At 47.4% G+C, this 14,358-nt stretch overlaps 1 protein-coding gene across 1 annotated transcript in view; it reads right to left on the bottom strand.

Moving 5' to 3' along the window:
• The window catches only part of ANXA4 (annexin A4), a 222,912-nt gene that overhangs the window by 127,970 nt on the left and 80,584 nt on the right, over nucleotides 1–14,358 (bottom strand). Inside the window, exon 4 of the mRNA XM_069618906.1 lies at nucleotides 11,258–11,352. Within this exon, the coding sequence (XP_069475007.1) occupies nucleotides 11,258–11,352 (95 nt within the window). The remainder of the gene's footprint in view (nucleotides 1–11,257; nucleotides 11,353–14,358) is intronic.

Below are 14,358 nucleotides of genomic sequence, written 5' to 3'. Positions count from 1 at the left end.
GATTCATCCATCGGGTGTGGTTTAAATAGCCTCCTGTAGTGCTTAGGTGTCTCCTTCCACAGCCACGCCTAGGTAAGAAAAGAGTTCCTGCTTTCCAGAAGAGTTCCAGTGTTCTGAATCTAGGGAGTGGCTCCTGCCCCACCCAACAGGAAAAGTAGTTCCAAACAGAAGAGGATCAGAGACTCAACTGGCAGGCAAGTAAGCAGCATGGTCTGCTGCAGGTAAGTCCACCCAAGCATTATGAGCCCGGCGCTTCCAGCGCTGGGACTGGGCATATTCATGAGCCTGGTGCCACTGGCGCCAGGACTTGGTCCAAAAGGTCCCAATTGGGACTGGTTGGCACTCGGAACCTGGGTTATGGATCTGCTTCCAAGGGAGTTGGGAAAACCATGACCTTTTGGAAGCAGAGATCATGACGACGCTGCAACTGTTCCTCGACTCGAGAAAAAAAAAAGCAAACAGAATGGCTGCGGAGGGGAGTGTGGGGGAAATCAGGGAGAAGGGAATACATGTAGTCCCTTCTCCCTTTCCATGGTGGCCAGTCGTGGAAAGCACACGAGACGCCGTGGAGGGGGCCAATGAGCATACGTTTTACAAGCTCATTGACCCTCGCCGGGCACTAATGCTGCGTAAAGGTATGAATGGAACTCAAGTAGCAGCCTTGCAAATAGCATCTAGAGGGACATTTGCAATAAATGCTAAAGTTGCTCTACCAAAGTTGCTCTTGTATCTCTGGTAGAGTGAGCTCATGGTGGGAAAGGTACAGTCTTTGATAGTTGTATGCACTGGACTATTCATATGCTGATGGTGTTTTTTGAAATGTGATCACCTTCCCTATCAGGAGCTATGGAAAGAAAGAGCTGGTCTGTTTTTCTTACAGGTTTTGTTTATGTAGTACAAGACCACCCTCCTTACATCTAGAGTAGGAAGGCTTCTCTCACCAGAGTTAGATGGTGTTTGGGAAAAGTAGGTTGTTCAATGGACTGGTTGATATGGAACTTGGATATGAATTGAAAACCTAGGATGTGTTCCAAGGACCATACAATGAAGGGGTCTTGCACAGATAAAGCCTGTAGCTCACTGACTCATTTTAGCAAGGTGATGGCTACTAGAAAGCCAGTTTTGTAGGTCAAGTGTTTTAGGCTGGCTTTGTGCATAGGCTCAAAGGGCGGGCCCATGAGCTTTGAGAGTACAACATTAAGGACCCAAACTGGTGGAGGGTTGGAAATGGGAGGGTATAGTCTCTTTACTCCCTCCATGAAAGCTTTGACAATAGGAACTTTCCAACAAGAGACTATTTTGTGAAGCGGTGTAGGCGGACAGGGCCACTAGGTGTACCCTTGATGGAGTTGAATACTAGGCCAGAGTCTAGGAGATAGAGCATATACTGTAGAATGTTGGATGTTGAACATTCAATTGGATTTAAGATAGTGCTCAGAACCATATCACAAAACATTTCCACTTGTTGAAATAACAGTGTCTGGTGTTGGGTTTGCATGCCTCCTTGAGGATACCCATACACCTTTGAGGAAGGTGTAAGTGCCCAAACTATGACTTCAGGACCCAAGCTGCCAAGTTCATAGACTGAGGATGTGGAGTGTTGTCCCCTCATGTTGGGACAGCATATTGGAGGGGCATGGAAGTTTGATTGGTTTGCACATCAACAGTTTGAGCTTGGGTGGAACCCATGGTCGTCTTGCCCACATTGGAGCGATCAGGATTAGAGCGACTTGTTTGTGGTGCATCTTGTGCACTATCCTGCTCAGGAGTGGCGTCAGTGGAAAGGTTTAAGCAAATTTCTCTGACCAGCTAATCCACACGGCATTCCCCTTGGATAAACCTGAATGTGAAATCTGGGGATTGTGCATTTTGGCGAACAAGTACCCCACAGGGAGAAGATAGTCTAGAATATCTGATTTGCCACTCGTGCTCCTCTGGAAGAGGATTTCGGGTCAGAGTCCGTTAGAGCATTGAGTTCCCCTAGAACGTATTGAGAGACTAGGAGCATGTTCCTCTTAAGTGCCCACTTCCAGATTTTTGGGGGACAGCCTGGACAGATTTGGGGTGTATGTACCTCCCTGCATGTTTAGGTAAAACAAGTCAATGGTGTTGTCTGTGAGGACTTGTACTGTTTGACCTACTAGATGCTGCGGGTTAGCGAAACAACCACTAGCTCGTCCCACTGACCGCTTGCCTGAGACTATTGTTTTGCCAAACACTCTTGCATTGGGTGCATGTGCAGCCACACGCGTGGAACTAGCTAAATGCATGAGGCCATCATCCAAGCAGGCGCATTGCTTTGCGTACGGTTATCTGGCAACCGGCTAGATAGATGGGTACTTGCAACATCATGTTTTGTATTCTCATTTGAGGGGAAGACTAACTCCTGTTTTTATGATTGCTCCCAGGAATTGTTTTATTTGGCTGGGTACAAGACTTGAATTTTTCTTGTTGATAGAGAATCCCAATTGGAACAGAAGGTCGATTGTTCTTTGGGTGTTGTATTTGCACATTTGAGGAGACTTCCCTGTTATTAGCCAGTTGTCTCTATAAGGGAACACTGGGATTGGCTCGCTGCATAGGTACGCCGCTAGTAATTTTGTTAATACCCTTGGAGCTGAGGCTATGCTGATGGGGAGCTCTTTGAACTGGTATTATTATCCAGTTACTTGGAAGCGCAGATATTTTCTGTGCACCGGGAACATTGAAATATGAAAGTATGCATCTTTCATATTCAATGTTGCCACGTAAATCCCCCGTTTTAAGAGGCAATTACCTCCTGTAGCGTTGTCATGTGAACTTTGCGGAAAACTTTTTTTTTTGGCACAAGAAGTCGGTTGAATTGATACCCTGGTTTACCCGATTTGCCGGGACGATTTCTATGGCATCCTTTTCCAGCAGGGGTTTGACCCTTCCAGTGGAATGCACCTCTTCTCTGGTGTCGTTTTTTCTGTGTCTTTGTGGGTAGTTGGATGGTTTCTGTAGAAGCTCTATACAATATCCGGCTGCCACAGTGGATAACACCCACTTGTCCGAGGGTGAATTGTGAGAAGCAACATCCTACTGGAGTAGCATGGGAGGTGACCTGGATCGGGGAGTCTTGAGTGGGTGAGGTGGAGCCTCTGATGGAAGAGGCTATACCTCTGCTCCTGGTCCTTTTGTAGCCTCTTTGAAAATTGGAGGAAGACAGTCCCTGACAGGAGTCCCCCCCGCACCCCCCCCGATTGTGACTGGCTACCCTGACCGTTATTGGAGGAACGTGGTGAGCCTTGCCCACGATAGAATTTCCTAGTAAAGGTGCCCCTAAAGGTTTTTTGGAAAGTCTTTTGGGAAATTTGAGGGTGTCATATTCCTCTTTGGCACGCTCAAGAGAATCCCAAACTGCCTTACCGAATAGGGCATTTGGCTCAATGGGCATGTTTAATAGCGTGGCCGGCGTTTCAAACTTAAACCCTGACTGCCTCAGCCAGGCATGGCGTTTAATCAACGTGCCTTCAATCATGATGCGGCCTGCACGGTCAGCGGCATCCAAGTTTTTCTTTAAGATGCAGTTGGCCAGTTGCTTGCCCTGTGACAGTCTTTATGAGTTGCGACTTTAGAGACGCTGAAAAGGCTTCAATTTGTTGTTCCAGCTCTTCCCACTTGTGGCAACCATAGCTAGCCAGAAGGGTGGTATTGTTGGCTAATAAGTATAGATTGTTTTGCTTTCTTTATCGTGGAGGGCTCTGGAGGCTATAGGCGTGCCTGTTCTTTTCCTTGTTGTGGTGACAACCAAGGAATCGGGTTTGAGCTGACCCCTGATGTACAGTGGGTTGGTAGGGGCCGGCTTGACCTTCTCGAAATGGAGGTTTTGGGGTTGACTGCTCTAAGATTTGGTGTACGGAGGGAGGGCTGGATGCGCCTTTGTACTGATTGCAGGAGGGGGGGGGGGGGGAATAAACTGTGGCAGATATCTTGTCTCCCAGAATATACTCTACAAAATCTGTGTCCAGTTGTGCCTCCTGTGTGTCATTTTTCAAATGTGGGACAGCTGTAAGGAACAGCAAATTATACTGAGTTGAGTCAAATCGGTGAGTCAGCCATTGCCTGAGCTGGATTATCTGGGGACTGGATGACGTAGATATCATTGTAATACTGGTCCTGACCATACTGGTCTCCCTGTGAACTAGGATGTTGAGAACCAGAGGGGGTCTACAATATTGATACCGAGAGGGGTTGTAGAATTGTGGAGTGGTATGGGTTTGGCTGAAGTGCTGGGCTGAAGTGTGTCCAAACGAGGCTCTTTAGCAGGGGGTTCATCCCTGGCTGCCCCACTCTTCCATATTAATGCCTTGGGGTTCCTACATTTGTGTGAGGGTGGCAATCTTTAAAATCCACAAAAGAGGAAATCCTCTTCATGACCCCATCAAAACTCTCTGGGGTGCACTCAGTTGATGTGTGAAAGGCTGAGGGGGTACGAGGGTACTGCAAGCGTGTAGGGACATAGCTGCTATCTTGTGAGGGCTGGCATGGTAGGGGCGTCAAAGATGTGGACCTCCTGCACCAAAGAGGCGTGACCGGGACATGCCTTTTAATGAGTCCCCTCATTTTGGACATGTTAAAAGGGGGCGTCGAAAACTCCTTTGACGCATGCCCTTCCTGCTGGAAAGATGCGCCTTTTTAGGCGCAGTAAAACGGGACTGGTCGGTGCCTGTTTTCGAAGACCTTTTGTGCAACTAACGTGATGGCCCAGCGACAGGGGTGACTTGGAGGACCTCTCTGTAGACACCACGTGGCTATGAACGGTCAACAATGTTGTTGACGTTCGGCTGTGGGGTGTGATTAGTGTGGAGTGAGGTGAGAGTGCCTTTGCCGCCAGCTGACCTCAGTCACAGGACAGCTGGCCTGCATGCCGGAGTCAGGAGCTGGCACACAGGATTCCTTCGGAGCTCGCTAGCCCGCAGCGTCATTAGGATGCCGATGCTGCCTTCAGTGGATTCCCCCGCCAAGTATATGGCGTCCTCTGCCTGCAAGGTTCTTAGTTCGACAGTCCTTCAAGGTTTTTGGGTGGAAAAGTTTGCACGACTTTTAAGTCTTTTTGGGGTGATCCCTTTGCAGACAGTGATTGCACACCTTGTGCATGTCTTTGCAGGGGTATTTCCTGTTGCAAGATGGGCAAAACATAAATGGTGTAGACTCCATAGCGAAAGGAATAGGCAGCGTGGCAATGTAAGGGAAGATAAGGGGTCAGAAGAGGCATTTGCTAACAGTGAAGATGTGCAAGAACCTCACCCCACTATCCATACTGTAATGAGCCGAGACCTGTGCAGGCTGCAGTCGTGTTCAAGACGAAAGACACCAAAGCAGTTGGTAGTGTGGCAGGCGGTTATAGAAAGGATAGAAGAATTTTTGTCTAATCAAAGGCGTTCACCAGAAGAACTCCGCAACCATTGACTGACCACAATGGCAGAAAAAACAATCCAAGGGACCTCGACACATGAAGGACCATGGGTACAGTAGACGTCACACTAGGGATAGTATTACTAACATGCCCAGTCGACGTCCCTTTGAGATTTGAAAACAAACCATGTAATACTCTGGGACTACCACTAGATGTCACACTATGCATAGCATGTGATCTAAGCAAGTCCACAAGCCTTAGTCTCATAATATATATCATACATACACACAATCCATTACTCACCGTAATCTTATTTCTGATGCTTGCATCTGCTTCGATTCACATGCTGTGCAAAGGCCGACATCTAGTGGAAGCAGCAGAGTATTACAGTTGTTTTTCAAAATCTGAAAAGGGACGTCGACAGGGCGTGCATATAATACTATCCCTAGTGTGACGTTCACTGTAGCCATGGTCCTTCACGTGCGGAGGTCCCTCAGCTTTTTATTTTTCTGACATGAGGTAGTATCCAAGCAGATACGTATTAGACAAGCTCATAAGCATCCATGCGCCTTCTCTTCAAGGGGAGGAAGGGTGGGCGCATGTAACACTAAGCTGATACAAGCATCAGAAGTAAGATTATGGTGAGTAATGTATCCCTTCTGAGGCTTGTGGAATCTGCTTAGATCACATGCTGTGCATAGATTAGCGAGCAGCGTTAGGAGAAGGTGGTGGGATATGAGAAGGTTCATAGGTGAACAGATGTCTTAGAACCGCTTGTCCCACCTGTGCATCTGTCTTGGAATGAGCATCAATGCAATAATGCTGAGTGAAGGTGTGTACTGAACTCCATGTAGGTGCTTCGCAAATGCTGTGTAGGAACGACATTTGCAATGAAAGCAAGAGTGGCTCCAGTGCTCCTTTTGGAGTGAGCCCTTGGCGTAAAAGGCATTGTTTTGTCTGATAAAGAATATCACAGTTTAATACATCTGACTATCCATCTGGAGATGGCATTTTTGGAAAAGTGGTCTCCTTCTCTTCCTGTTGCTATAGAGACAAACAGTTGGTCCGTTTTCCTTAGCAGTCTGGTCTTTTCTACATAGTAGAGGACCGCCCTCCTCACATCTAGTGTGTGTGGAGTTTTACCTCAGCAGAGCTGGTGGGGTTCTGAAAGAAAGCCGGTAGCTCGATAGACTGGTTTACCTGAAACTTGGAGATGAACTTAGGGGAGAACGCAAAACCAGTTTGTCCATATGTATGGACAAGAAAGGATCCTGCACTGACAATGCTTGCATTTCACGAACTCTTCTTATGGAAGTGATTTGTAAATCAGGTGTTTAAGGCTAGGCTTATGCATCAGCTCCCCCCCTCCCCCCCATGAGTTTAGCGAGTACAACATTGATATCCCAGGGTGAAGTCCCTTTACTCCCTCCATGAATGCCTTAATAACAGGCACCTTCCACCAGGAGACCTTATTTGAGGTGGTGTAAGCTGACAAGGCTGCCAGGTGGACCTTCAAAGAGTTGTATACTAACCCTGAATCTAGCAAGTGGAGCATATAAATTAGAATGTGGGATGGAGTACATTCTATGGGGTTAATTTGTTTACACTGGCACCAAATTACAAATCTCTACTTGTCAAAATAACAGTGCCTAGTGTTAGGCTTTCTTGCTTCCTTCAGGATATCCATACACCTGTTACAGGTCAAGATGTCCGAACTGACTTCAGGAGCCATGCGGCCAAGTTCATTGAGTGATGTCGAGGGTACACCGTTATTCCCCCGTGCTGAGTGAGCAGATCAGTCCTAAACGGGAGCTTGATGGTATTGCACATCGCCAGTTTGCGCAGATGTGGATACAAAGGTTGTCTTGCCCACATAGGAGCAACTAGGACGAGCGTCACCTGTTCCTTGTGGATCTTGTTCACCACTTTCTTCACGAGAGGTGTGGGGGGGGTGGGGTGGAAGGAAGCGTAAGCACATTTCCCTGACTAGTTCATCCATAGGGGGTTACCCTTGGAGCCTGACTGGGGGAAACCTGGACGTGAAGTCTGGTCATCGACTGTTCTCGTCTATTGTGAGGTAACCCAAAAGAGAGAAGAGGTGTTCTACGACCTCTGCGTGCAGCACCATTCCTGTTCCTCTGGTAAGGGATCTCTACTCAAAGAGTCTGCTAGAGAGTTGTTACCCTGGAACGTGCTGCGACAATAGGAATATTTTCCGTTTGAGTGCCCATTTACAAATTTGTTGCACAAGCTTGGACAGATTTGGAGAACGTGCGCCCACTTGGTTGTTGATGTGAAACATTGCCATAATGCGGTCGGTTAGGACTTGCACTAATTGGTTCACCAGGTGAAACTCCAACGCCTGAAGCGCCTTGAACACTGCTAGCAGTTCTAGCAGATTGATGTGGTTTTGTGCTGTTGTATGAGACCATAGACCCCGAGCTGTGTGATGAAGGTAATGAGCCCCCCACCCTGTGAGTGAGGAGTCTGTTGTGACAATAGCTTGCACTTCTGGATTGTGGAAGGGTTTCCCCCTCAACAGATTTTCTCTTGTGCATCAGCGAAGATGTTGTACTAGAGGTGCTGAAACGACCACTAGATTGTCTCACTGACCACTTGCCCGAGACCACCGTTTCGCCAACCCCTCCTGCATGGGTCACAGGCGCGCATGAGGCACCAGGTAGATGCAAGATGCCATCATGCCTAGAAAATGCATTGCTTTGCGTACGGTTATCTGGCGGCCGGCTTGATAATGCAGTATTTGCAGCAACATGTTTTGGACTCTTTCCTCTGATGGAAAGAGAAACTGCTCGAGAGTCTATAACAGCTCCTAGGAACTGTTTGGTTTCACTTGGCACTAGGCTTGATTTTTTTTTTCCCATTGATGGAGAAGCCCAATTGAAAGAGAAGGTCGATGGTTCTTTGAATGTTTTGTCTGCAAATTAGGGGAGATTCCCCTGTAATCAGCCAGTCGTCCAGATAAGGGTACACTGGGATTGCTTCCCTGTACAAGTGTGCTGCCACCACCGCCAATACCTTCATGAAAACCCATGGAGCAGATGTTATTCCGAAGGGCAGCACTTTGAATTAGTAGTGCTGTTTCACCATCTTGAAAAGCAAGAATCTTCTGTGCGCTGGGAACATTGAAATATGAAAATAGGCATCTTTCATATCCAGTGTGGCCATGTAGTCCCTTCTTTAGCAGGGATTACCTCTTGTAGCATAGTCATGCAGAACTTTTGTGGCTCGACATACTCTTACTTTGGCACAAGGAAGTAGGTTGAATAAATACCCTTGTTTACCTGGTTGGCCGGCCTGTCTGTTGGGGTCGGGGTCTTGCGCTTGGGAAATCGGAGTAACCCTGTCGCCTTTGGATACTGCAGCGTTGCTGCCATCACTGAAGGCCCCCTCCACGTCCATGGTGGCCTCAACCTGCATGGCGTGGTGGGCCCAGCGTTTAGTTAAGCGGTCCTTTAGTGTCTTGGGCTTGAAGAGCCTACACACTCGACAGGTACCCTCAACGTGGTCCCGAGGGAGAAAAGGTTGCACACGAGGAGTTTGTCGACCCACAGGAACTTTTTGTTACACTTAGGAAAAGGTTTAAATGGAGTCCTATCCATAGCATAATGACACGGCAGCTAGGAGAGTGGGGTGCACGAAAAAGGGCAAATCACATGCCCCCCCCCTCTCTCCCTACTGTGAGGGCCGAAGCCCGTAGCGGCCTTCCAGGCCGGACAAATCCGTTGCCGGGAGTCTTCGAAGGTTGTCTCCTCACCGATGTCGGAAGATCTCGATAGTCGGTGTGATTATGAATAAAGGATAGTAAGAAAAACTATCCGTAATTGAAATAAGTAGCAGTAAGTTGAAAGATGAACCCCACGAAGAGCGTCCGTCTAGTATGGTGGAATAAACAGTCAGAGGGAACTCGACTCATGCAGGTCCATGGGTACAGTGGACCTGTGGACTTCACACTAGGGATAGTATTACTGGCACTCCCTGTCGACGTCCCTTTACGAAAACTAATATTCCGCGGCTTCCACAAGCCTCAGATAGAGATATATATATATATATATACACACACACACACACACACATACACACATACATATACATACACACACAGAGTATTCTTTTTCAGTGGAACCATTTAATACATTTACGACATCACGATAGCTTGTACTTCTATACCAAACATTGTCAGTAAAATGATACACATTTTAAAAAAAAAATGTGTTCTCATTTCTAATGTAACAGGGCAAGCAGTGGGTGTGGTCTTGGTTTACCTCGAAGACCCGAAAGATAACAGGACTCTCGATTTCCCCCATGTGTATATATGTCTGAGGAAATGGCCATCTTTAGCCACAGATGCCTGTAGCCCAAGACTGGGTGCCCATCTGGTATGGTGTGGATTCATTTGTGCAAGAGCCCTTCCCGAGTGTGTGGGTGTGTTTGGAGGGAATGGCAGCTATAGGCAGACCACCTCGCCTTCTGAATAATGCCGGTTGTTCAATTGGGTGCTATATTCACTCGCTGCCCCCCCGGGGGTAAAAGCAGACCACCTTATCCCACTAACCTAGTCTACTGCTGGAACTCTGCATTCCTGGAAGGCTTGCTGCTCAAGGAAGGATGGGAGCTCTGCACAAGCATCCTTTGACACTCCAATGATTCCAACAGCAAAGCTCTGCCTCTCCAGCAGACCAGTGGGTTACTTCACATTCGATTGGAACAACTAGATCACGACTCCTGCTTGAAGGACTCTTCCCCCTGAGGCGCCAAACCGTATCTGCATCGTGAAGAGGGAGCCCCTTCGCTGCTGAGAATCTGAAGACTGCTAAACTGACAAGCGTTTCCTCAGGGAACCTCCTTCATACCATATGAGAATATACAGGGGCTTGTGTTGCCTTTGCGCTTGCAACTGCACTGCTGAACTCCATGGCTTACAATTACATCCATGTAGATAAAAATGAAAAGAAGGGTTCTGGTGTCTGTCAAGAAACCTGCACTGCCCTAAACTTGTGTGTAAATGTACACAGGAAAATAATAAAGTGTCGTATTTACAAGATTTTATACGTAAAAAGGCATAGTAACCACCTTATTTGGAGGCCTGGGGTCTTCCCCACTTCCTGAGGTTAGAACGTGGGTACGAAAACATCAGATCCTACCGCATTTGAGGGACGGCACTGACACCACAGGGTCAGGAGAGGCAGCGCCCACCCAAAAGGTAAGTGGGGGGGTGCATTATGGGGCATAGATTTGCATGGTTTGGCCGCAGTACAATTTTATTCACGGTCAAATGGACGACGGTCAATTCCGCTGTGAACAATTCAGCCACGGCTAAATCACGTAGATCAATCCTGTTCTACCAGGACCCCAGCTGAAGCTGTGCAGGTTAACTACATACATGTAGAAGAAACAAGTAAGTGGGATTCGTCTCGCCTCTGTGCAGAAAACACTGCTGCAACAATGAAATCATTTGGAGTGTAACCCCTTTAATATGGTGCTATGATCAAAGCACTCAAATTTGGAGACACAACCGTTGCTAACAGTTTGACTACCCAAGCCAATGCAAAATTAAGTTTTGGCTTTCACAAGAACCATTATTCAGGAAAGCAGGCAGATTTACAGAACACATTGATTACAGTTGTGGCACAACACAATCATTGGCCATTTGTGATTTTTTTAAATTTGTCTTTCAGATAATCCAGATACCTGAGGATGTATGTTAATCCCATTACAGTATGACAAGCCATTTATAAAAAATCTGCAATGGGAGTGATGCTGCTGATTTAGGGAGGCAGGGCAGAAGTGAGACAGCGCGAGGCCAGAGCCCAGTAATGTAGCACTCAAGAGCTACATTAAATCCAGGATAGTACCAACCTTCCCTACAGTGGATTTGTAGGCTATTTTCATTTCCTGACGCTGAGATATTGTGCAGTTGCTCATAAGATCTGTGATCACATCTTCATTGGTGCCTGCAGAAAAAACAAAAGCATTAGTCAATACCAGTGGCATTGCAAAGGTCAGCTTCTCACAACATTGGGGTGTCAGCGCAGCTCCCCTTTGAGGCCAAAAAACATTTCAATCAAAATGTGTGTGCAATAAACACAGTGAAATTACATCTGCACATTATACAGTACACATTCTTTGCAGTGTTGTGTATATGTAAGCAGATGCATTTTTGGAGCATACTTTGTGGGTATACAGAACCTTTTCAATTATGATGCATTTTTACAGTTTATTATGAAATGGTGATTCACAATATCAAAACGCACTTTAAAGTCACAATAGTGTTTGTCTGTCTTGTGACAATAGGTGCAATCTGAACTACAAAATATGTTACTGTCTACAGCAAGGGTCAAAAATAATTTAGTTTAAAAAAAACATACATTTAAAAAAAAAAAAAAACAAATAGGAACATGGCAGCAAAGCAGACAACAGGAACCCGACATTCCAGGGCATATTCACTCATCTCAAATGTTTAAAAGGTATCCTGCACAGATCTCAAATGTCCAAAGGGCTTCATTCTCTCAATGTGGGACTATGAAGAGGATAGTCACTGAGGGGTGGGATTACACTAGAACAAGGCCAGGCTGATCTATGCAGCGGTGGCACCTCTGATGCACCCCTTCACCCGTGATGCAGAGGATTCGACACCCGTGATGCAGAGGATTCGACACCCCAAACTCGTCAGCAGAATTCTAGTGCTCCTTTGCCCCTTCAATTTGGCCACAGAATTGTATAAGGGTAGCATGACGTAGGGAGAAGAACTGGGCTTGGGAATAGCCATGCTTTGCCAAAAAACTAGCGTGGCACGAGTGCAGATGACCCAGCGACACTGATGGCGGAACACATTCTCCATCATTAGCGGAGCATGTGTGTAGGCCAACTGCTCTGCAGTGATGGTTGATACAGGGAAAAGGGTGGCTTTGAACATCAGTAGAAAGGGGTGAAACAGCACGCCAAGTAGGAAGATGGGGAAATCACTGCAGCCAGTTGGACCTCAGGATCCCAATGAAAGACGATCTCCGTTTGGTATCCTCAATGCAGAAGGAGTTCAGAAGGTCAGTCTCGAGATGATCCAGCAAAGGCTTGCAAGCAGCATTGGAAGACGAAGACTTCGATACAGCAGACAGACACAGAGTCCCTCATTCAAGATCTGTAAACCTTCTGGGGTGGAGCAGTTCTGCCAGTACTATAAACTTCAGAAGGGTGCCAATGGGGAGGTCAAACAGTGAACCAGTTCTGCCCACTGGTTCAAGCGATACAGCTGTACTGGATTCCCTTTGTTGAGCGAGACAGAGCTCCACCTAGGGAGTCTGCTTTGGTAATGGTGGTTGCTTTGGAGGCCCTGGCCTACTCTTTATTCCTGTTGGTACCCCAGATCCAGGGTACTGTGATGGACTCTGGACACCCCCGCCTCCTCTCCCCGCAATAAAAAGAATGCTGGGATGAGTCTGCCCCTGCACACCTATTAAGAGACATGAATCATTCTCACTCCAGTTATTCAAATCTGGATAACTAGCTCAAAGTCATACATGAAATTAGTCAGGATAAGGATGTGGATGTGGATAAGGACGAGGGTGCCTGACCGCTACCCAATCCAAACCAGTTCCAAGCACCCACTAGGCTCTGGATATAGCCAAAGAAGAGGCAGAACAATATATGGCTATTCCATCTGCAGAATAGGAAAAATGCCCTGTACTCCATTATCAGGTGTGTGTTGTGTTTTCTGTACAGGTGTCCAGTTGGGACTCCTGGCAGTGCAGCTCTTCTTTTTGGTTGTGGTGAAAAGAGACCCTTGGGATACCCTTATGGCACCCATGGGTGGGGGTACAACCCTGTACCTCTAGTGTATATTTTTGGGAGCCCATGTATGGCCCACAGAGCTGGGTATGGGCTGGTGGCAGCTCCATGCTGAGTTTGACAGGTTCTCTGGGTGTCCTCAATTTTGGGATACCCAAGCCCTGCCATAGGAATCAGTGGATTCCTGATAGAAGACAAGATGCCCTTGTGGCATCTAGGTTTATATTGCCTGTTACCTTGTTTTCCCAAAGTCCTGGGAAGCCCCGAGGCTGTCCCTTCCCCTGACTGGCTGTTGGGTGAAGAAACATATGGCATTGTGGGAACTGGCTGCAGCCTTCCCAGTGACTGTATGTTTTGGGTATTCACCTAGATCCCACCCCAAGGGTGTAGTGTGTGACCAATATGAATTCTATATTATGGGTGTCTGGTTTCTTCAAGTATGACACAATGAATGAGACAGCCCTACCTGAAACCGACATGAATGCAGTATGGTGTGCTGAAAGGCTGGGTGCTTGCCCCAACCTACATTCCTGGTTATGGGTGTGGGTCGAAGTGAATAGCCTGAATGTCTGCGAGTCCCGATTGGCAAACTGCATGAATGTCCTTTTGTCTGATTGGCTGACTGAACTTGGCTCAGAGTGAATGAGGGAAAGAGGTGTATATCTGGGGACCTCTCACTTCCCAATTTGTTCAGAAGTTGAAACTTAAACTGCTTATCCTTGAAACCCAGCTGGAAGAATTGCTGCGAATTTCCGTCAACCAAATCTTAAAGCTGTCGAGGCTGATCCAAGAGAGGACCTGGCTAGGAGACCTCGCCCCGAGCTATAAGCTAACATCTTGCAGAAGCAGATCTTCATCGAGGCGCCCTGGAAGCCAGTCCCGAAAGGATGTCGACTGGAGAAGGGGTCTCCCGAGAATCTTGAAGTAAAGCACCAGGACAGAGGCCATCGATGCGCATTGCCGTCGACCGGGGTTCAGAGGATTTCCGTAAGTACTGGAAGCCAGTCGGCTTGCCCAGCAGCGGGGACAGCTGGATGCTGTGCTGCTCGACGATGAGCCGCAATGCTCCACCTTGCCTAAGAACATTGAATGAAGGGCTCCCTTGCCATCACCGCCGACTGCTTTGTCCTGCCAGAAAACGTCAAGGTTGGCGACGACCAAGGAAAGTCCGCAGG

The sequence above is a fragment of the Ambystoma mexicanum genome, chromosome 10 (genome assembly GCF_040938575.1).
Source record: "Ambystoma mexicanum isolate Mex_15411 chromosome 10, UKY_AmexF1_1, whole genome shotgun sequence".
In the NCBI taxonomy this organism is placed as follows: domain Eukaryota; kingdom Metazoa; phylum Chordata; class Amphibia; order Caudata; family Ambystomatidae; genus Ambystoma; species Ambystoma mexicanum.
Note: the sequence above shows the minus strand (reverse complement) of the source record. Positions and strands in the feature narration are given on the sequence as shown.